This window comes from Oncorhynchus masou, chromosome 8 (genome assembly GCF_036934945.1).
Source record: "Oncorhynchus masou masou isolate Uvic2021 chromosome 8, UVic_Omas_1.1, whole genome shotgun sequence".
NCBI classification, from domain to species: domain Eukaryota; kingdom Metazoa; phylum Chordata; class Actinopteri; order Salmoniformes; family Salmonidae; genus Oncorhynchus; species Oncorhynchus masou.
In genome coordinates, this window is record NC_088219.1 from 24,146,943 (window position 1) to 24,168,934 (window position 21,992).

Sequence of the window (21,992 nt, forward strand, 5' to 3'; positions counted from 1 at the left end):
AGAGATAGGTGGTAGGAGGGAAAGAGAGAGAGAGAGTTTACTAGGTTACTGGCCCAACACTTTAACCGCTAGGCTACCTGCCGCCCAATTAATGTGTACTGTACTGTATTTTCAAACACACACAACACTCCAGTGTCCCTGCACAGAGTCAATGTCACTGACTCTACGCACACACACTTCTACACATGCTGCAGCTACTGTCTATTATCCATCCTGTTGCCTAGTCACTTCACCAGTACTTACAGTATATGTACATATCTACCTCAATTTCGTTGTACCCCTGCACATCAACTTGGTACTGGTACTCAATGTACAGTGCATTCAGAAAGTACAAAGAACCCTTGACTTTGTACACATTTTGGTTGCGTTACAGCTTTATTCTAAAATTGATTAAATAGTTTCCACCCTCATCAATCTACACACAATACACCATAATAAAAAAGCAAAAACAGTTCACATTTTTGCAAATTTATAAAAATAAATATCACATTTGCATAAATATTCAGACCCTTTACTCAATACTTTGTTGAAGCACCTTTGGTCGCAATTACAGAGTCTTCTTGGGTATGACGCTATAGCTTGGCCCACTTGTATTTGTGGAATTTCCACCATTCACATTTACATTTACATTTAAGTCATTTAGCAGACGCTCTTATCCAGAGCGACTTACAAATTTCTGAATTCACCTTCTGACATCCAGTGGAACAGCCACTTTACAATAGTGCATCTAAATCATTAAGGGGGGGGGGGGATCTCTGCAGATCCTCTCAAGCTCTGTCTGGTTGGATGGGGAGCGTCGCTGCACAGGTATTTTCAGGTCTCTCCAGAGGTGTTCGATCTGGTTCAATTCCGGGCTCTGGCTGGGCCACTCAGGGACATTGAGACTGACCCCAGAAGCCACTCCTGTGTGGTCTTGGCTGTGTGCTCCATTCATCTTTCCCTCAATCCTGACTCATCTTCCAGTCCCTGTCGCTGAAAAACCTCCCCACAGCATGATGCTACCACCACCATGCTTCAACGTAGGGATGGTGCAAAGTTTCCTCCAGACGTGACGCTTGGCATTCAGGCCAAAGACATCAATCTTGGTTTCATCACACCAAAGAACCTTGTCTTTCATGGTCAGTCCTTTAGGTGCCTTTTGGCAAACTTTAAGTGCGCTGCCGTGCCATTTGATGAAGAGTGGCTTCCGTCTGACCACTCTACCATAAAGGCCTGATTGGTGGAGTGCTGCAGAGATGGGTGTCCTTCTGGAAGGTTCTCCCATCGCCACAGAGGAGCTCTATCGTGTTCTTGGTCACCTCCCTGACCAAGACCCTTCTCCCCCAATTGCTCAGTTTGGCCGGGCTGCCAGCTCTAGGAAGAGTCTTGGTGGTTCCAAACTTCTTCCATTTAAGAATGATGGAGGCCACTGTGTTCTTGGGGACCTTCACTGCTGCAGAAATATTTTGGTACACTTCTCCAGATCTGTGCCTCTGCACAATCCTGTCTCGGAGCTCTACGGACAATTCCTTCGACCTCATGGCTTGGTTTTTGTTCTGACAATACACTGTCAACTGTGGGACCTTATATAGACAGGTGTGCCTTTCCAAATGATGTCCAATCAATTGAATTGACCACAGGTGGACTCTAATGAAGTTGTAGAATCATTTCAAGGATGATCAATGGAAACAGGATGTACCGGAGCTCAATTTCAAGTCTCACAGCAAATAAGGTATTTCGTTTTTTTATACATTTGCAAAAATGTATAAAAAACTGTTGTTTTTCACTTTGCCATTATGGGGTAGTGTGTGTAGACTGATGAGGCAATTTTTTTTTTTTATCCATTTCGGAATAAGGCTGTAAGGTAACAAAATGTGTAAAAAGTCAAGGGGTCTGCTTTCCAAATGCACCGTATATAGCCAAGCTATCATAACTCATGTTGTATTTATTCCTTGTGTTACTATTATTCTTTTTTATTTTATGTATTCTGCATTGTTGGGAAGGGCCTAAATAAGCATTTCACTGTTAGTCTATACTTGTTGAAGAACCATCTGACAATTACAATTTATTTGACAAAGGTTTTGTTCTGGCAGCAAACAATGGCATGAATTAAAATGACATGTTGATTTATGACTGAATATCTGTATTGTACATAGATCCCAACCCTTCAACACTGTTGAGGTTTTTTTTGCTCAGAAAACTTGTGGGGCCAAATAAAACCACTCCCGAGGGAATCAGTTACGAAACCCTGCCCTAGCCCCTAGCACTAACGTTAGCCCTGCTAGCTAACCTTAGTGTTAGCCACCTAGCTAACGTTAGCTACAACAAATTAGAAATTGGAATTTGTAACATATCATACTTCCTTTTTCAAATTCCTAACATATCATACAAATTGCAATTCGTAACGTAACATACAAATTGTAATTCCTAACATATCATACGAAATGAATGGACATCCACAAATTAATTCCATGCGAAAACGTAACATACCACACTAAATGAAATGTATCGGATTTACGTACAGAACAATAGGACATGCTCTGAAACCACGTTGCTTTTCCCAAAACAGTCACATGCACATTTCAAGTCTGAACATGTACTTACATAGATGCGATCTTGTTTGAACCGTTGACTCAGGGATTCCAACAAACTTTGTTCATCCAAATCTGACAAGGCTGCCAAATCTTCGTGGAAGAGCCCCTCCATTTCTTTCTAAATCGTATTTATTCGATAAACTCGGATGCAATAATTATATGTAACGTTACTGGACTATACTGAAGCTTGATTAAAAACAAATTAATTTGCCTTGGTTTTCTGACATTAAAATCCAACATATGCGCCTAGAAACGACAGCGGTGCTATGTCGTAAAAAGGCTACTGTGACAGCAGTGCGCACAGCGTAACTGAACTGAGTTTACTCTACTCCCAGGGGAGTACTGAAGTTAAAAAGCGTGCAAAGCAAGGGTTCCCTCTCTTTCGTTGCTATACTATATCCTTGGGACGTCCAACCCTGACGTCACCCCGTTGAAATTGAAATTTATAATGGTTAAAGGAAAACTCCCCCAAACGATATTTTAGTATTTGTTTCATTCGTCAATTGTTGATATAGTCCAGTCATATAACGTTGATTGGCGGCTCGCAGTAATATTTATATTTTAAATGTACAGACTACCAGGGTTGGGGAGTAACAGATTATATGTCATGTTTTACACGTACGGGATTACAAAAAACTAACTGTAATTTGTTAAAATACCAGCAAAACATATTGTAATCAGATTATAGATACTTCGAGGATTACTTTGAAATTCAGAAAGGATGTTTGCGAAAAAAATATTTGACACTTCTCTGTTTTCTCAATGAAATTCAAAACAGCATTGAAAAAAGGCGCAAATTAAATTTGTTCAACGTGAGTGAGTCTGACCATAAATCAGAGACCACTATGATGACACCATATGTGTTTGATGGATCGCGGGAAAAGAGCAGGAATAGGCGTTTGTAGGCTTGCAGTCCAAGCTGTTTTTCAATTGTGCGACTGCTGTCAGCATCCAAAGATTATCCAATTTGAATTAACGCTTGGAAGTAAGGATGACAGGAGTGGTCAGCTTTTTACCAAAATAGAGGCGAGGCGTTCCGTTTTGTTATTGTTTCATCTGTGGATTTTCCCCTTTAAACATATTGTAATGAAACAGCAGGGAGCAGGTCTCGAACCCTCGACCTTCGAGCCCGAGGTCCGGCGCGCTATCGACCGTGCGGCAAAAGCATGCTCGTGCAACAGAGTCGATTCACTATTATTAAGATATCAAAGTGTCACCAACAAAAAGGTAAACAATAGACCCATAGCAAATGCAGAATATGGCATTCATTTCTCACATGTATATAGCACCTTTCAGTAGTGCTCAAAGCATGCCATTCCATGTAACGCAGCATTTATTTTTCAACTTGAATCAATGAGCCCAATCAGTCCTCCATGACAACAAAATCATAAACAACAGAGCAGGGCTGGCTAATAAATCCTTACTTTTGGGGTTATGCTCAGGTAAAATACTTTGGTTAATCTATACTTCCAAGTTCTATTCTTCAAGAGGTATTGCATTCATTGGAGTGACTGGAATTCTGATAGACTTTGGTTTTTAATGTAAAGATATAATTTTTTCGTATTAATATATTTTTATTTTACTAGGCAAGTCAGTTATGAACAAATTCTTATTTACAATAATGTCCTTCCCTGGCCAAACCCTAATGATGCTGGGCCAATTGGGCACCACTCTATGGGACTCCCAATCACAGACGGTTGTGATACAACCTGGAATCAAACCAGGGTCTGTAGTGACACCTCTAGCACTGAGATGCAAAGCCTTAGACCGCTGTGCCACTCGGGAGCCCATGTGTAGTAGAAAGTGATGGGTTAGAAGAAGCCTACATAACCATCCCATAATGTAAAATGTAACATCCATATATGGCCACCTATGTAAACTTTAATATGGATTTATCCTGCAATAGATGTGTACAATTGGTAACATACATTTTTGTCTTCTTCTAATGCATTTTAAGGGGAAAGTAATCTAAAAGTAACTGAATGTAATCCGAGTTTGAGCAGTGAGTTTGGGTAATCAAAAAGTTACATTACTGATTAATATTTTGGACAGGTAACGGATTACATTTAACAGTAACTGTAACGGATTACATTTAGAAAGTAACCTACCCAACCCTGCAGACTACCAAATACAGCACAATTTCAAATAGTTTTTGAGCAGTCAAATTACACAAACACAAACTGCACTATTTTGCTTGCCCAATAGGTGGCAGTATAATATGATGTTGAGCTGCTGCATCAACATCTGCAGTTGAGTAAACTGTTGCTATGCTCTCAACAAGGCTAGATACAGAGGCGTAAGGTGGAGAGCAGAATGAAGGTTTTGGGCTGCATCGAAGTCAGTATTTATCCCCATCTTTGGTCGAATCAAACTACCAAACTAGTATAAATAATTTATGCTTATTTCAGTAACAAAGATGCAATTCTAAAACAAATTAAAGGACTGCAACTATCGGACACAACCATAATAAGAAGGGTTGAAGAAATAGGAAAGTACATTGGTTAGGATCTAAATGAGGATATAACAGCGGCTCCGTGTTTCAGAATAGCATTGGACGAACGCACATATGTTTGAGACATCGCTCAGTAATGCATATGGGTCTGGTTCCCGAAAGATGAATCTAATTGGTAAGAACTGTTGTGCTTACTACCACTGCAAGAGTCAAATGAGAGGAGAGGATGTGTTGAATGCACTTCAGACCTTTATGGATAAGAACAATCTGAACAGGTCAAATCTCACATGTGTGTGCACTGATGGAGCCCCAAACGTGCCTGGAAAAGAGAAGGGATTTTTTTTTTTTTTTTTTTTTTTTTTTTTCTAGGCAAGTCAGTTAAGAACAAATTCTTATTTTCAATGACGGCCTATGAACAGTGGGTTAACTGCCTGTTCAGGGGCAGAATGACAGATTTGTACCTTGTCAGCTCAGGGGTTTGAACTTGCAACCTTTTGGTTACTAGTCCAACGCTCTAACCACTATGCTACCCTGCCACCGACATGTTGGGGTAATGAGAAGAGAGAAAGGATCCCCAACTTCGCTGTGTTTCATTGCATCATACATCAAGAGGGACTCGTGGCAAAACTCAAGAACAGTGACTTGAAGAATGTGATGCAACTGCTTGTACAAGTGGTCAACTGTATTGTTTCAAGAGCACTGAATCATTGGCAGTTTCGTGAACTGCTGCAGGAATATGAGACAAAATACAGTGACTGTCACGACCTCCTCTCCTTTTTCGGGGCGGCGTTAGGTGGTCAACGTCACTGGCTTTCTAGCCAAGGCCGCTCCCTTTTTCATGTATCCATTTGTTTTGTCTTGTTCCCTGCACACCTGCTTTTTATTCCCCAATCAATTCATATGTATTTATCCCTCTGTTCCCCATCATGTCTTTGTGTAGGATTGTTTGTGTTACGCTTATTTTGATATTGTGGATATTGTTACGCGCATTACTTTTTTTCTATGTTCCAGGTTTTGAGCACATTTTATGTATTTTGTGCTGTCATTTTGACCGGAATAAAAAGTGTGCCTGCTCACTACACTCTGCTCTCCTGCACCTGACTTCGCCTCCAATACACACTCCTAACAGTGACTTGGTGATGCACAACGAGGTGAGATGGTTATCTTGTGGCAGAGTACTTGAGTGGTTTTTGAGTCTCCTCCCCCAAATACACAAATTCTTCTCAAATAAGGAGAGAGACGAGCCGGACTTGGAAATTACTGAGTGGATAATACATTTGGCCACGTTGACTGACATCACTTGCCATCTGAGTACACTGAATCTCCAGCACCAAGGGAAGAAAAAAGTCAGGTAACTAGCGGTGGAATTGGGAGAGCGAGCGAAATTATAAAACAATTTAAAAATATGTTTTAGAATAGAATGTGGAATATAAGATTTTACATTGGTGTGTTCCCAGAGCAACTTTTTACTGGAATCCCTGCAAGTAACATGCTGCGTGTTATCACAGCGTTTCAAAACAAAATCACAACACTGTTCATATCTCAGAACATTTGTGCACTTCCCAAAACTCATAGCAGTCACCACAAATGACCCAGAACCTTTGCAACATTTCAACTACGATGCATTTGTGGAAGTGTTAGAGGAGCTGAGGAGGGATTTTGAATCAAGATTCCAAGATGTACAGGAGTGCAAGGAGTTTTTCCATTTCATTGAGGACCTCTTCCAAGTCCCGGGGACTTCTCTGACCGCAGTCATCACAGGCCTTTCCCCTGACCATGCTGCAGTGGAATGTGAAGTTGTTGAACTGCAGGCAAATGACACCCTGAAAGCTGAGCTCATAACAGGTGTTTCCCACTTCTGGAACATGGTCCCTGACACAGAGTGCCCAGCTCTGAAGCCGTGTGTTCAAAAGGTGAGCACATACACTTGTGAATCAACATTTTCAACCATGAACTCTGTGAAGAGAAAACACAGGAACAGACTAACCAATGCACATCTGGACTCTATTACAAGGATTGCCATTAAAAAGTACAAGATTGCATGAGAGTCAAGGAGCAGCTGGCACACTTCCACTCAACAGGCTATTAAGTATGTTGTTCTTACATAGTGATGTTTATAACACATGATTAGGCCTATATGTTTATGGGAGGAATCAAGGAGCAGCAGGTTTGCTCTTCAATAGGGGTGTTTAAACAAGGCAGCATTTCTGGTGGTCGGAGGCTAACGTGGGGAGACTTAAAACCGCCCTACCTCACATCTACCAACACATCTCCTGCGCCACTAGGGGCGCTAAAACTGGACTACATTTATTCTACCCATTATTCTACCCATGGTCCTCCCTTCGGCAAATCTGACCATGACTCCATTCTCCTGCTTCCAGTGTACAAACAAAAGCTCAAACAGGAAGTACCAGTAATGTGCTCAATACGGAAGTGGTCGGATGAAGCAGACCAGAGGCTTCAAGACTGTTTTGCTAGTACAGACTGGGATATGTTCTGGGATTCATCCGATAGCATTGAGGAGTTTACCACAGCAGTCACACGCTCCATTAATAAGTGCATAGACGATATCGTCCCCACAATGTATCCAAACCAAAAAACATGGATTACAAGCATTATTCACTCTTGGCTAAAAGTTGGTGTTTATACTTGCGTACTATTGTTTGTACAGATGGTATCTTCAGTCGTATGGAAATTGCTCCCAAGGATGAACCAGACTTGTGGAGGTCTACAATTTTTTTCTGAGGTTTGGCTAATTTCTTTTGATTTTCCCATGATGTCAAGCAAAGAGGCACTGAGTTTGAAGGTAGGCCTTGAAATACATCAACAGGTACACCTCCAACTGACTCAAATTATGTCAATTAGCCTATCAGAAGCTTCTAAAGCCATGACATCATTTTCTGGAATCATGTTGTGGGGGTGCTTTGCTGCAGGAGGGGCTGGTGCACTTCACAAAATAGATGGCATCATGACAATTATGTGGATATATTGAAGCAACATCTCAAGACATCAGTCATGAAGTTAAAGCTTGATCACAAATGGGTCTTCCAAATGGACAATGACCCCAATCATACTTCCAAAGTTGTGACAAAATGGCTTAAACACAACAAAGGCAAGGTATTGGAGTGGCCATCACAAAGCCCTGACTTCAATCCTATGGAAAATTTGTGGGCAGAACTGAAAAAGTGTGTGCGAGCAAAGAGGCCTACAAACCTGACTCAGTTACACCAGCTCTGTCAGAGGAATGGGCCAAAATTCACCCAACTTATTGTGGGAAGCTTGTGGAAGGCTACCTGAAAAGTTTGACACATGTAAAACAATTTAAAGGCAAAACTGAAAAAAATAATTCTCTACTATTATTCTGACATTTCCCTATTCTTAAAATAAAGTGACCTAACTGACCTAAGACATGGAATTTTTACTAGGAGTAAATGTCAGGAATTGTGAAAAAACAGAGTTTAAATATATTTGGCTAAGGTGTATGTAAACTTCCCGACTTGTACATTACATACGCAACACAAAGACACACACACTTTCACAATCATCATTTGTTATCATATTGTTATCATATGGAAACATAATGGAATAGTGTACATCATATTCGCGTCAACATACATTGATGTTTCATTCAATTTCACATAATTTCGTATTTCATTTTTGTCACATGTTATATTGGTTCAACCTTAATTTATAATTATCATCATCAACAGTGTACGCTAATAAGCTGTAAAAAGAAGATTTTTTTACATTTACAAGACTTGTTCATAAAGGAAAATGTGTTCATAAGAAGGGCCTGAGATCAAAGTCAATATTCAGACCACCAGGGGTCAATGTTTTTAGATAGGATATCCAGTAAGCCTCTTTTTGTAGTAGTGGGATCTCAATGTTACCTCCTCTCCTTGGTAGAGCAACATGCTCAATGCCTGTGTATTTGATGGAGGAAATGGGATGGTCAGCTTCAACAAAGTGAGCTGCTTCCGGATAGTCAAATGTTCTTACACCTAATTGAGCTGCGGTGTTCAGCTATGCGTTGTTTTAATTGTCTTTTCGTTTGTCCTACATAGGCTTTTCCACATGAACAGGTGATGAGAAGGATTACTCCCTTGGTCTTGCATGAGATGATACCCCTAACAGGGATCTTTCCACCTGTATGTGGGTGTCTGAAGAAAGACGTTTTTATAGTGCTATTACACTGTGCATTATACACTGCTCAAAAAAATAAACGGAACACTAAAATAACACATCCTAGATCTGAATGAATGAAATATTCTTATTAAATACTTTTTTCTTTACATAGTTGAATGTGCTGACAACAAAATCACACAATTATCAATGAAAATCAAATTTATCAAACCATGGAGGTCTGGACTTGGAGTCACACTCAAAATTAAAGTGGAAAACCACACTACAGGCTGATCCAACTTTGATGTAATGTCCTTAAAACAAGTCAAAATGAGGCTCAGTAGTGTGTGTGGCCTCCACGTGCCTGTGTGACCTCCCTAAAATGCCTGGGCATGCTCCTGATGAGGTGGCGCATGGTCTCCTGAGGGATCTCCTCCCAGACCTGGACTAAAGCATCCGCCAACTCCTGGACAGTCTGTGGTGCAACGTGGCATTGGTGAATGGAGCGAGACATGGTGTCCCAGATGTGCTCAATTGGATTCAGGTCTGGGGAACGGGTGGGCCAATCAATAGCATCAATGCCTTCCTCTTGCAGGAACTGCTGACACTCCAGCCACATGAGGTCTAGCATAATCTTGCAGTAGGAGGAACCCAGGGCCAACCGCACCAGCATCTCACAAGGGGTCTGAGGATCTCATCTCGGTACCTAATGGCAGTCAGGCTACCTCTGGCGAGCACATGGAGGGCTGTGCGGCCCCCCCAAAGAAATGCCACCCCACACCATGACTGACCCACCGCCAAACCGGTCATGCTGGAGGATGTTGCAGGCAGCAGAACATTCTCCACGGCGTCTCCAGACTCTGTCACGTCTGTCACATGTGCTCAGTGTGAACCTGCTTTTATCTCTGTGAAGAGCACAGGGCCCCAGTGGCAAATTTGCCAATCTTGGTGTTCTCTGGCAAATGCCAAACGTCCTGCACGGTGTTGGGCTGTAAGCACAACCCCCACCTGTGGACGTCAGGCCCTCATACCACCCTCATGGAGTCTGTTTCTGACCGTTTGAGCAGACACATGCACATTTGTGGCCTGCTGGAGGTCATTTTGCATGGCTCTGGCAGTGCTCCTCCTGCTCCTCCTTGCACAAAGGCGAAGGTAGCGGTCCTGCTGCTGGGTTGTTGCCCTCCTACGGCCTCCTCCACGTCTCCTGATGTACTGGCCTGTCTCCTGGTAGCGCCTCCATGCTCTGGACACTAGGCTGACAGACACAGCAAACCTTCTTGCCACATCTCGCATTTATGTGCCATCCTGGATGAGCTGCACTACCTGAGCCACTTGTGTGGGTTGTAGACTCCGTCTCATGCTACCACTAGAGTGAAAGGACCGCCAGCATTCCAAAGTGACCAAAACATCAGCCAGGAAGCATAGGAACTGAGAAGTGGTCTGTGGTCACCACCTGCAGAACCACTCCTTTATTGGGGGTGTCTTGCTAATTGCCTATAATTTCCACCTGTTGTCTATTCCATTTGCACAACAGCATGTGAAATGTATTGTCAATCAGTGTTGCTTCGGACAGTTTGATTTCACAGAAGTGTGATTGACTTGAAGTTACATTGTGTTGTTTAAGTGTTCCCTTTAGTGTATAACATCATAACATCTCTACCCTCTAGTATAACTGAATTTCACCTCCATTTTGTACATATGTACATACCAATTGCCATTGTGAGCACGTCACACAGGACAAAGCAGTGAAATTGTCTACTGAGGTATGGATGGAATTTTAAAGCCTTTGAGCGGGGGAATATTGTCAGTGATTGTATATTTAGAGACCTAAAGTACATTTTAAATGTAATCCATCTAAAATATGCCAGGGATTTTTGGGAGATCAAAAATCATAAGTGAGATTTTTTATATATATTTCACAGAGCAAAACAATCACTTAACAAACAGTTGACTTTTTCATATCAGTTTATTTTTCCATGTGCTTGGACAACTTGGAAGAAAAAGACCATACCAAATTATGAAAATGCATTTATTTTCACGTTTGTACAATAAAGAACAAATGCAAACATTCATATACAAATTTAAAAACGTAAATCCTTTCAACAATCTATTGAATTGTTTATAAGATAGACTTATTTGAAAAATAATTAACTTAAAATCAGTGGAGGATGGTGGGAGGAGCTATAGGAGGACGGGCTGATTGTAATGGCTGGAATGAAATAAATGGAACGGTATCAAACATATGGCAATCGCATTTGACTCCGTTCCAATTATTTAATTCCAGTCCTTACAATGAGCCCATCCTCCTATAGCTCATCCCACCAGCCCCCACTGCTTAAAACATGGCATTGTAATTTGAACATGAATAAGTGTTTAGGTTTCTGAAAAAGACAGTTGATCAGTTTATACGTCAGAGACCAGTTTGAGGGTTGATCAGATCAGTCCTTGTTACAAAATTCAACATACAATATGCAGGCATTATTTACAGTTTGGTTAATGCTCATCACCTGCTATCTTTGTCATCATCCCACAGTTTGTAAACCAAAAAATATATAGATAAGGCATGGGATACATTTTCCTTTTTTATTCAACCACAACATTTAAAAAATCCAAAACAAGGCTTGAGGGTGATGCATCTTTACTTCATCTCAAGAGTTGGTACCTGCTCACTCCCTTTTCTTGATTTCTCTTTCCTGTGAAGTAAAAAACTATATGTAAAAATTTCAGTGTAATCAAATCTTAAATCTGAATCTATAATTTCCAGAGTTAACATACTTATTGATATTACCATGAAATCCAAAGATGGATTCTCACCCCTTTCCTTCATTTATTTTTACTGTATTGACTTTGTAAGAGTACATTGCTGCACCTTTGCTTACCTTTGGACAACAAAAAGAACAATAGCAGAGATCACCGCCACTGCGAACACAATTCCTCCTAAAATACCCACAATCAGTCCTGAGACAAACACAACAAAGACAGTTAGGATTAAGAACCAAAAATACAAGAGCAACTCTTTCATAACCACAATATAGCTCAATTACAAAGATTATCATCAAGATATTAGCTAATTTCTTATCTGTACACAAAGGTATTGATGTACCTGCATTAGTGGAACTCTCATCTGGGTTGGTTCCTGGTTCCATAGCACCACCAAACCTTCCTGCTTTGGCTGCAGAAGAATAATATCTCACATGAACGGGATGAACAAGCATAATAGAGACAGAGTTGCAATAACGTCGTGGAGGAAGGACCTCTAATGGACTAAGAAGAACAGTCCAAACAGTTGTAAAGGACAATTGCACCTTAATGATTCAAATGCACTTCAATGTCGACAAACTATTTTCATACAGAAACGAGCCTTTACACGTGGCAGTAGAGTGAAATATAGAATTGTGTAGGTTCATTATATTGAATATGATGGGTTGTTGATTTTTGAGTGCATATTGAGGTATATTGCCAATACCTCAGAGGAAGAGATGAGAAATAGTGGCATCACAACAATAAATAGTGAACTGACCCATGCATGTCTGCAGACACTGCTCTCGGGTCTCGAAGCGGTTGCCATTGCCCTGACAGCCCCCGTAGTGGAAGACACGACAGTTCCCCTCTTCTGCGTTGTAGTAGTGCATCAGCAACATAGCAAAACAACTCCCATGGTCCACTGGGAGGCCACACACTCCATCTGAGAAAGCAGAGAGAATAGATGAGGAATATGAATTGGTTTGACAAACTTCTATGAACAGCTCAACGATTCCTCCTTAAATGGATGGATCATTTTGAGAGGTTAGTGTAGCATATTAATCAGATTATAGGATTGCTGTGTATGCTGTCTGTTTGCTTTTTATGTGGTTTTGTTAATATCTTATATTTTATGTTCATGAATCCTCTTAGAATCTACACCTAACAAAATGGCCGCCATACAGCAGCCGCTCTCCCTCCCCACCCTCTGTAGCAGCCTACCTGCAGCTGGGTAGAGCTCTTCAAACTTGTCAGAGCAGGCATTCATACACTGCCTGTCTGTGTTGAAGCGGTTCTCATTCCCTTCCAGTCCTTTGTAGAAGAAAGGAAAACAGGCGCCTTTTCCCTCATTGTAGTAATACTGCAGTTGTTTGTCATCTTCCTTTCCTTCCACTGCCTTCCCCTCGTCCATCTTACTACTGCAAAATGGCTCTGACAGAAGATGGCCACTTGTCAGTCACTGAGTAGTTACAGTACATGTTCTCTTGCCAGTTTTGACAGAGTTCTTCAACAGCAAAAATACAGTTTCTATTAATGATTTGCAAGTGCATTCTAAATCTAATTTGAACCATCTCAGCTGTCTGATTTATTTTTTTATTTCTGAGTCTGACACACCTGCTCTTGAAAAGCAAGGTTTTCCATTCCTAGCATCATCTTCACACTTCTCTCAACATTTTCTCAATATTCATCACAATCATATTGATAAATGATCCCACTCACACATGTAACTTCAGCCTTACATTGGATGGGTTACATAATTCATTCATAATTCATTCGTTTCAGAGAAAAAAAATACAACATTATTTACAATACTAGACTTAGTAACTGTGTTTTCCTTACTTTGATTTTGCTTTGATATAACTGAACATAAAGGAATTATGACAAAGTAGGAGCTCAGTGACCTGGTTACAGTAGCACACATACTATATTTTAAGCAGTCAAAGCGATTAACAAGGGTTTGTAGAGAAAATGCAGGATGTGAAGAAACAGAATATACTCACTCATGGACAAAGCTATAGGAAGCATAACTCCAAGTAAAAAGACATGTAAGAGTGGATATGCCATCGTTTTGACGCTGGTAGGCCAAGACTGTAGATTCCCCCAGCAGAAGATGTCAAGTTTCTTTTCAAATCCTGTTCTATGAGCTTCTGTCCACAGGCAGGGAACGTCCTTTGGACCCCTTATCAACAAGTAGGTTTTTATTACCTAGGAGTGTCTCGCTGTCGGTCACAGACCCCATGGTTTCAGTCATAAAACATGGAAATGACTGGCAGTATCTTGGCAACCCTTTTCCAGTGTTCATGTTTTTATTGTAGTTGAGTAATCAAGCATTTCACAAACAGAAATTGAGAAATAAAGAAGCCTATCCCCAACTACAAGACCTTATGGTTACCTTTCTTGTATCTTCAAGTAAATATTGTCCATTTTCAACATGTAAAGTCCTGTGCAGTGGTTACATTGAGCTGGAGCAACCCAGAGCTGAGCTCCTGAACCTAGGGTCAAAAAGCAGGATAGAAAGTAGGATAAAAGTATTAACCCTAAACATACAATGGGAATACATTTTACTTATAGAAGTCACCCTATCCATAGTCATAACCCTTAGCCCAACCCTATTTTCATGTCCAGATCCCAGTTCAACCCTAGCCTCAACCATAACCCTAACCCCAGCCTCAACCATAACCCTAACTTTCTGCTATTGAAGAACTGTGGAAACTGGCAAGAGAACATGTACTGTAACTACTTTTGTTAGTGACAAGTGGCCTTCTGTCAGAGCCGTTTTGCAGTAGTAAGATGAATGAGGGGAAGTCAGTGCAGGGAAAGGAAGACAACAACAAACTGCCGTTTTACTACAATGAGGGACCAGGCATCTGTTTCTCTGTTTTTCTACAAAGGACTGGAAGGGAATGAGAACCGCTTTGTTGATTCTACATCTAACAAACAGGAAGACCATATGACTATGCAAATTATACAGTGTTGCATTGTTGTATGGGTTTTTATTATAATGTTTAAGACCAGGCAACACAGGCTAAAATGATATTTTTGCATCTACTTTTAAATGTTGGGGCATTTTGGTCCATTAATATTAGTATTTTCAAAAAGTAAAAAATAAAAAGGGCAGATTTACCCTAGCTTCGTGTCCACATCCTGGTTCAACCCTGGCCTCAACCACAACTCTAATGTTAGCTAGCAGTTAACCCACTGTTCCATGGGCGCCAAAGACATGGATGTCAATTAAGGCAGCCCCCAGCAACTCTCTGATTCAGAGGGGTTGGGTTAAATGAGGAAGACACATTTCAGTTGAATACATTTTGTTGGACAACTTACTAGGTATCCCCCTTTCCCTTTCATGGACACATCCCGGTTCATCCCTAATCCTCGCCTCATTCACAACCCTAATCTAATCTTGGCATAACCTAAGCCTTATGTTCAATTCCTGGGTCAACCCTTACCCTAACTCCTCTAAATAGGGCCAAATTCTCAATTTAACCCATGGGCCTGACTCATTGGATAAGGACACCTTATGCTATTTCATAAGAATGGATTTGAAGTAGATTTATTTATAGCCACGGCCACACTAAAATTATTAATCATACATTTGGGATGTGGTTGAACTTGGGCCAAAAATGGCACCAAACAAACAAAAACACATCTGTGAGTAAATATACTTTCCAATTTTTCATTCTCCCTACATTTCCTCCATCCGAATGGTTTATTAGGGCTATCATACAGTTGAAGTCGGAAGTTTACATACACCTTAGCCAAATACATTTAAACTCAGTTTTTCACAATCCCTGACATTTAATCCTAGTAAAAATTCCCTGTCTTAGGTCAGTTAGGATCACCACTATATTTTAAGAATGTGAAGAAGAGAGAATGATTTATTAGAAGAGAGAATGATTTATTTCAGCTTTTATTTATTTCATCACATCCCCAGTGGGTCAGAAGTTGACATACACACAATTAGTTTTGTAGCATTGCCTTTAAATTGTTTTACTTGGGTCAAACTTTTCGGGTAGCCTTCCACAAGCTTCCCATAATAAGTTGGGTGAATTTTGGCCCATTCCTCTGACAGAGCTGGTGTAACTGAGTCAGGTTTGTAGGCCTGCTTGCTCGCACATGCTTTTTCAGTTCAGCCCACAAATGTCCTATAGGATTGAGGTTAGGACTTTGTGACGGCCACTCCAATACCTTGACTTTGTTGTCCTTAAGCCATTTTGCCACAACTTTGGAAGTATGCTTAGTGTCATTGTCCATTTGGAAGACCCATTTGTGACCAAGCTTTAACTTTTGTACCCGTTTCCTCCAGCATCTTCACAAGGTCTTTTGCTGTTGTTCTGGGATTGATTTGCACTTCGCACCAAAGTATATTCATCTCGAGGAGACAGAACGCGTCTCCTTCCTGAGCGGTATGACGGCTGCGTGGTCCCATTGTTTCGACAGATGAACATGATACCTTCAAGCGTTTGAGAATTGCTCTCAAGGATGAACTAGACTTGTGGTCTACAATTTTATTTCTGAGGTCTTGGCGGATTTCTTTTGATTTCCCCATGATGTCAAGCAAAGAGGCACTGAGTTTGAAGGTAGGCCTTGAAATACATCCACAGGTACACCTCCAATTGATTCAAATGATGTCAATTAGCCTATCAGAAGCTTCTAAAGCCATGACATCATTTTCTGGAATTTTCCAAACGGTTTAAAGGCAAAGTCAACTCAGTGTATGTAAACTTCTGACCCACTGGAATTGTGATACAGTGAATTATAAGTGAAATAAATTGTTGTAAACAATTGTTGGAAAAAATACTTGTGTCATGCAGAAAGTAGATGTCCTAACTGACTTGCCAAAACTATAGTTTGTTAACAAGAAATTTGTGGAGTGGTTGAAAAACAAGTGTGTGTAAACTTCTGATTTCAAAGGTATGTTCACTTATCGTATAATTTTAAGACGTGCATAAGATTGCTGAACAATGTTGTATTTAGACTCCGACATCTAGGGTGCATCACAATAGTCTAAAGGGGATCCCTCTCTCTGTCTGCTTCCCCTCGTCTGCACTGATATGAAAGAACCTGAGAGGTAATATCACATTTCTGAAATCCCCCAAACTGCTATGTCTTACCCTTTGTTTTCAGATTAGTGCAGATGAAGTGCAGAAGTCTATGAAATGAAGCCAATTTAGATTACTGTGATGAAGCCTCCATACAGGCAGTAGCCTACAGTCTATTGGACAAAAGCATTTGGATGAAGTCCACTAGGAGTCAAGTATCGAGTTAAAGCAGTCTCACTCTCGCCTATAAACCAAAACAGGTATCAGTTTACAGTCAGTGAAGATAATATAACAGAGCTACGTCAGAGAAGTTGGCCTAAATATTATGACGGCGTCAACAGAGCAGTCTTTATGACCAGCAATGAGAATGATGGTACAGTGATGTCATTTCCTTTTATCTTAGACCCACTCCACTGTATGTGTTCAAGATTGTATGGTATATATTATGGACATAGAGTACACAATACAAGCGTCCAGTGTGGCTTTTCAAAAGTTATTTGAAAAGACCTCAGACAAATGTAGAAAAAAAACTAAGAAGTGTGTGGATCTTATGAGTTTAAAGTTGATTCCAGTCAAGATCATTCAAAGATGACCCGTCTCAGAATGATGATGATGAAACAGCCTTTCTTGTGCTGGCAGTGAGTGCTGAGGGGTCCTTTGCTCTGCCTGTACTGTCTGACAGGGCATAGGTGTCCTTCAGTCTTGCCTGTTAAAATATTATTTCTTAGGGTGGGGACCTCTGTTTAAGTGTCAATTTGTTGCTTTAAAAATTTTGACGCAAAAAAACAACAGGTAGAATACTGTATCTATTGCTACCCATGGCCCAGCTCAGGGTCCAATAACATCTGGTGCTGCTCACATGATGCACACAGGAAACTGGAAGAACACACAGTGACATCCTGGGGATCATAAGACACCATTACACACTGAAACTGTTCCATGTGAGGGTGTCATGAAACAACGTGAAACCCTATCAAACCATACTACTGCTTCCTGGCCCACCATTTGGGAAATGTTGATTTTGATGAGAGAGATACAGGTAACTGCCAAAATAAAGTAAACACTTGATTAAATGAGGGATACAAAGTATATTGAAAGCAGGTGCTTCCACAGAGGTGTGGTTTCTGAGTTAATTAAGCAATTAACATCCCATCATGCTTAGGTTCCTGTATAAAAATGTTGCACATTTGCACATTATTTTGGCTACCATTTATTTGGGCTGCAATCTGAGGTGCAGTTAACTTTAATGAATTTATCCTCTGCAGCAGAGGTCTTCCTTTCCTGGGTCTTCCTTTCCTGTGGCGGTCCTCATGAGAACCCGTTTCATCATAGCACTTGATGGTTTTTGCGATTGCACTTGAAGAAACGTTCAAAGTTTTTGAAATATTCTGAATGACTGACCTTCTAGTCTTATAGTAATGATGGACTGACATTTCTCTTTGCTTATTTGAGCTGTTCTTGCCATAATATGGACTTGGACTTTTACCAAATAGGGCGATCTTCTGTATACCACCCCTACCTTGTCAGAACACAACTGATTGGCAACAAAAAAAGAAAGTGGACGGTGCCGAAGGAAATGGCTGCCATTTTACGATCCCGTAATCCCGTAACCAATCCCATAACTAATGTTTTTTTGTGTGATTTGCAAGTAAATTTTTACATAATGTTTCTGCCACTGTCTTATGACCAAAAAATAGCTTCTAGATATCAGGACAAAGATTACTCACCCCATATTGTCAGACGGGAAGGATTTACTTCAGACGCCCGACAAGGCCCTCATCCCCGTCATTCGCAGGAAAAAGAGACAGAGGTATCGTGGACGAAGATCCGGGTGCCTTGTCAGGATCCGTCGCCGAGAGGTTAATCTACCTTTACCATAGGTCCTATTAGCCAACGTACAATCAATCGATAATAAAATAGACAAACTACGATCATGTATATCCTACCAACAGGACATTAAAAACTGTAATATCTTATGTTTCACTGAGTCGTGGCTGATGGACAACATATATAACATACAGCTGGCAGGTTTTAAGCTTTTTCGGCAGAATAGAAGAGCGGCCTCTGGTAAGACAAGGGGTGGTGGTCTATGTATATTTGTAAACAACAGCTGATGCACAAAATCTAAGGAAGTCTAAAGGTTTTGCTCGCCTGAGGTGGAGTATCGCATAAGCTGTAGACCACACTATTTACCAAGAGAGTTTTCATCTGTATCTTTCGTAGCTGTCTACATACCACCACAAACTGATGCTGAAACACAATGCCCAAACCGGACGTGCGTATGCATCTGCAAATTGATTTTGTCCCTCCACACCAAACACGATCATGAAACGTAGGATAAAATATCAAAACAAACTCTGAACCAATTATATTCATTTGGGGACAGGTTGAAAAGCATTAAACATTTATGCCAATTTAGCTAGCTAGCTTGCAGTTCCTAGCTAATTTGTCCTATTTAGCTAGCTAGCTTGCTGTTGCTTGATAATTTGGCCTGGGAAATAAACATTGAGTCGTTATTTTACCTGAAATGGGCATCTCTCCTCCTTCCAGGCTTATTTTTATTCTTTGGACTTTGGCAATTGTCAACTAACTTTCAAAGTAAGGTGCATTACCACAACCATGGGTATACGTTCCTAAAAACCAATGAGGAGAAGGGAGAGGCAGGACTTGCAGCGCGTTCTGCATCACAAATAGAATCAACTTCTTCAATTTTAGTGCTTGGCAACGCAGACGCTCACTGCTTACAAACAAAAACTAAAGCAGGAAGCACCAGTGACTCGGTCAATAAGAAAGTGGTCAGATGAAGCAGAATCTAAGCTACAGGACAGTTTTGCTAGCACAGACTGGAATATGTTCCGGGATTCTTCCGATGGCATTGAGGAGTACAACACATCAGTCACTGGCTTCATCAATAAGTGCATCGATGACGTCGTCACCACAATGACTGTTTGTACATACCCCAACCAGAAGCCATGGATTACAGGCAACATCCGCAATGAGCTAAAGGGTAGAGCTGCCGCTTTCAAGGAGCGGGACTCTAACCCGGAAGCTTATAAGAAATCCCGCTATGCCCTCTGATGAACCATCAAACAGGCAAATTGTTAATACAGGACTAAGATTGAAACGTATTACACCGGCTCTGACTCTCGTCGGATGTGGCAGGGCTTGCAAGCTATTACAGACTACAAATGGAAGCACAGCCGTGAGCTGCCCAGTGACACGAGCTTACCAGATGAGGTAAATTACTTCTATGATTGCTTCGAGGCAAGTAACACTGAAGCATGCCTGAGAGCATCAGCTGTTCCGGATGACTGTGTGATCACACTCTCCGTAGCAGATGAGAGTAAGACCTTTAAACAGGTCTACGTTCACAAGGCCGCAGGGCCAGACGGATTACCAGGAAGTGTACTCTGAGCATGCACTGACCAACTGGCAAGTGTCTTCACTGACCTTTTCAACCTGTCCCTGACGGAGTCTGTCATACCAACATGTTTCAAATAAACCACCATAGTTCCTGTGCCCAAGAACACTAAGGTAACCTGCCTAAATGACTACCGACCCATAGCATGTCTGTGGCCATGAAGTGCTTTGAAAGGCTGGTCAGGGCTCACATCAACACCATCATCCCAGAAACTTTAGACCCCACTACAATTTGCATACTGCCCCAACAGAAGATGATGATGATGCAATCTCTATTGCACTCGACACTGCCTTTTCCTATCTGGACAAAAGGAACACCTATGTGAGAATGCTATTCATTGACAACAGCACAGCGTTCAACACCATAGTGTTCTCAAAGCTCAACACTAAGCTAAAGACCCTGAACTAAACACCTCCCTTTGCAACTGGATCCTGGACTTCCTGACAGGCCGCACCCAGGTGATAAGGGTAGGAAACAACACATCCGCCAAGCTGATCCTCACCACGGGGGCCCCTCAGGGGTGGGTGCTCAGTCCCCTCCTGTACTCCCTGTTCACTCATGACTGCATGGCCAGGGCACAACTCCAACAACATCATCAAGTTTTCCAATGACACAACAGTGTTAGGCCTGATCACCAACAACGATGAGACAGCCTATAGGGAGAAATAACATTATAAATATTCCATTACCTTAGATGATCTTCATCAGAATGCACTCCCAGCAATCCCAGTTTGACAATAAATGACTGATTTGTTCCATAAAGTCCATCATTTATGTCCAAATAGCCACTTGTTGGTAGCATGTTCAGCCCAGTAGTCCATCTTCACGAGGCGCGAGCACTACGTCCAGACAAAAACTCAAAGTTCCGTTACAGGTTGTAGAAACAAGTCAAACGATGTATGGAATCAATCTTTAGGATGTTTTTAACATAAATCATCAATAAGTTTCCAACCGGAGAATTCTTATGTCTGAAGAAAATCACTGGAACGAGAGCTAACTCTGTCGGGAGCGCGCGTCACGAACCTGAGACACTCTGCCACTCTCCCCTTCTTTATAGCAGAAGCCTGAAACAAGTTTCTAAAGACGGTTGACATCTAGTGGAAGCCTTAGGAAGTGCAACTCGACCCCATAGACACTGTGTATTCAGTAGGCCAAGCTTCAGAGTGTTTTCTATCCAATACTACTAATAATATGCATATATTACCATCTGGGACAGAGCAGTTCACTCTGGGCACGCTATTCATCCAAAAGTGAAAATGCTGCCCTCCTATCCCAAAAAGGGATCTGACCCTTTTTTAAAAAACATTTTCCTTAAAATGACATACCCTAATCTAACTGCCTGTAGCTCAGGACCTGAAGCAAAAATATGAATATTCTTAATACCATTTGAAAGGAAACAAATGTGAAATTAATGTATGAGAACATAACATTGTTTTTTTCTTTTAGATCTGGTAGCTTCATTAAATAGTACCCACAAAACACCAGTCTCAACGTCAAGAGTGAAGAGGCGACTCCGGGATGCTGGTCTTCTAGGCAGAGTTGCAACATCTCAGACTGGCCAATAAAAATAAAGGATTAAGATGGACAAAAGAACACAGACACTGGACAGAGGAACTCTGCCTAGAAGGCAAGCATCCCGG

General features: G+C 41.2%; 2 protein-coding genes across 2 annotated transcripts in view; both read right to left on the reverse strand.

Annotated features, from left to right (window-relative positions):
- Positions 1–2,952, reverse strand: part of LOC135543793 (unconventional myosin-VIIa-like) — a 33,322-nt gene extending 30,370 nt beyond the window's left edge. The window contains exon 1 of the mRNA XM_064971132.1: positions 2,584–2,952. Within this exon, the coding sequence (XP_064827204.1) occupies positions 2,584–2,685 (102 nt within the window). The 5' untranslated portion in view covers positions 2,686–2,952. The remainder of the gene's footprint in view (positions 1–2,583) is intronic.
- Positions 2,953–11,162: 8,210 nt separating this feature from the next.
- LOC135544424 (boophilin-H2-like) lies at positions 11,163–14,153 on the reverse strand. Its single transcript, XM_064972017.1, has 6 exons — positions 13,890–14,153; positions 13,111–13,320; positions 12,668–12,832; positions 12,251–12,319; positions 12,027–12,105; positions 11,163–11,840 (listed from the first exon to the last, which is right to left on the reverse strand). Exons 1-6 carry the CDS (start codon positions 13,951–13,953, stop codon positions 11,786–11,788), a joined length of 642 nt encoding a protein of 213 aa, XP_064828089.1. The 5' UTR covers positions 13,954–14,153; the 3' UTR covers positions 11,163–11,785.
- Between the last annotated feature and the right edge of the window lie 7,839 nt (positions 14,154–21,992).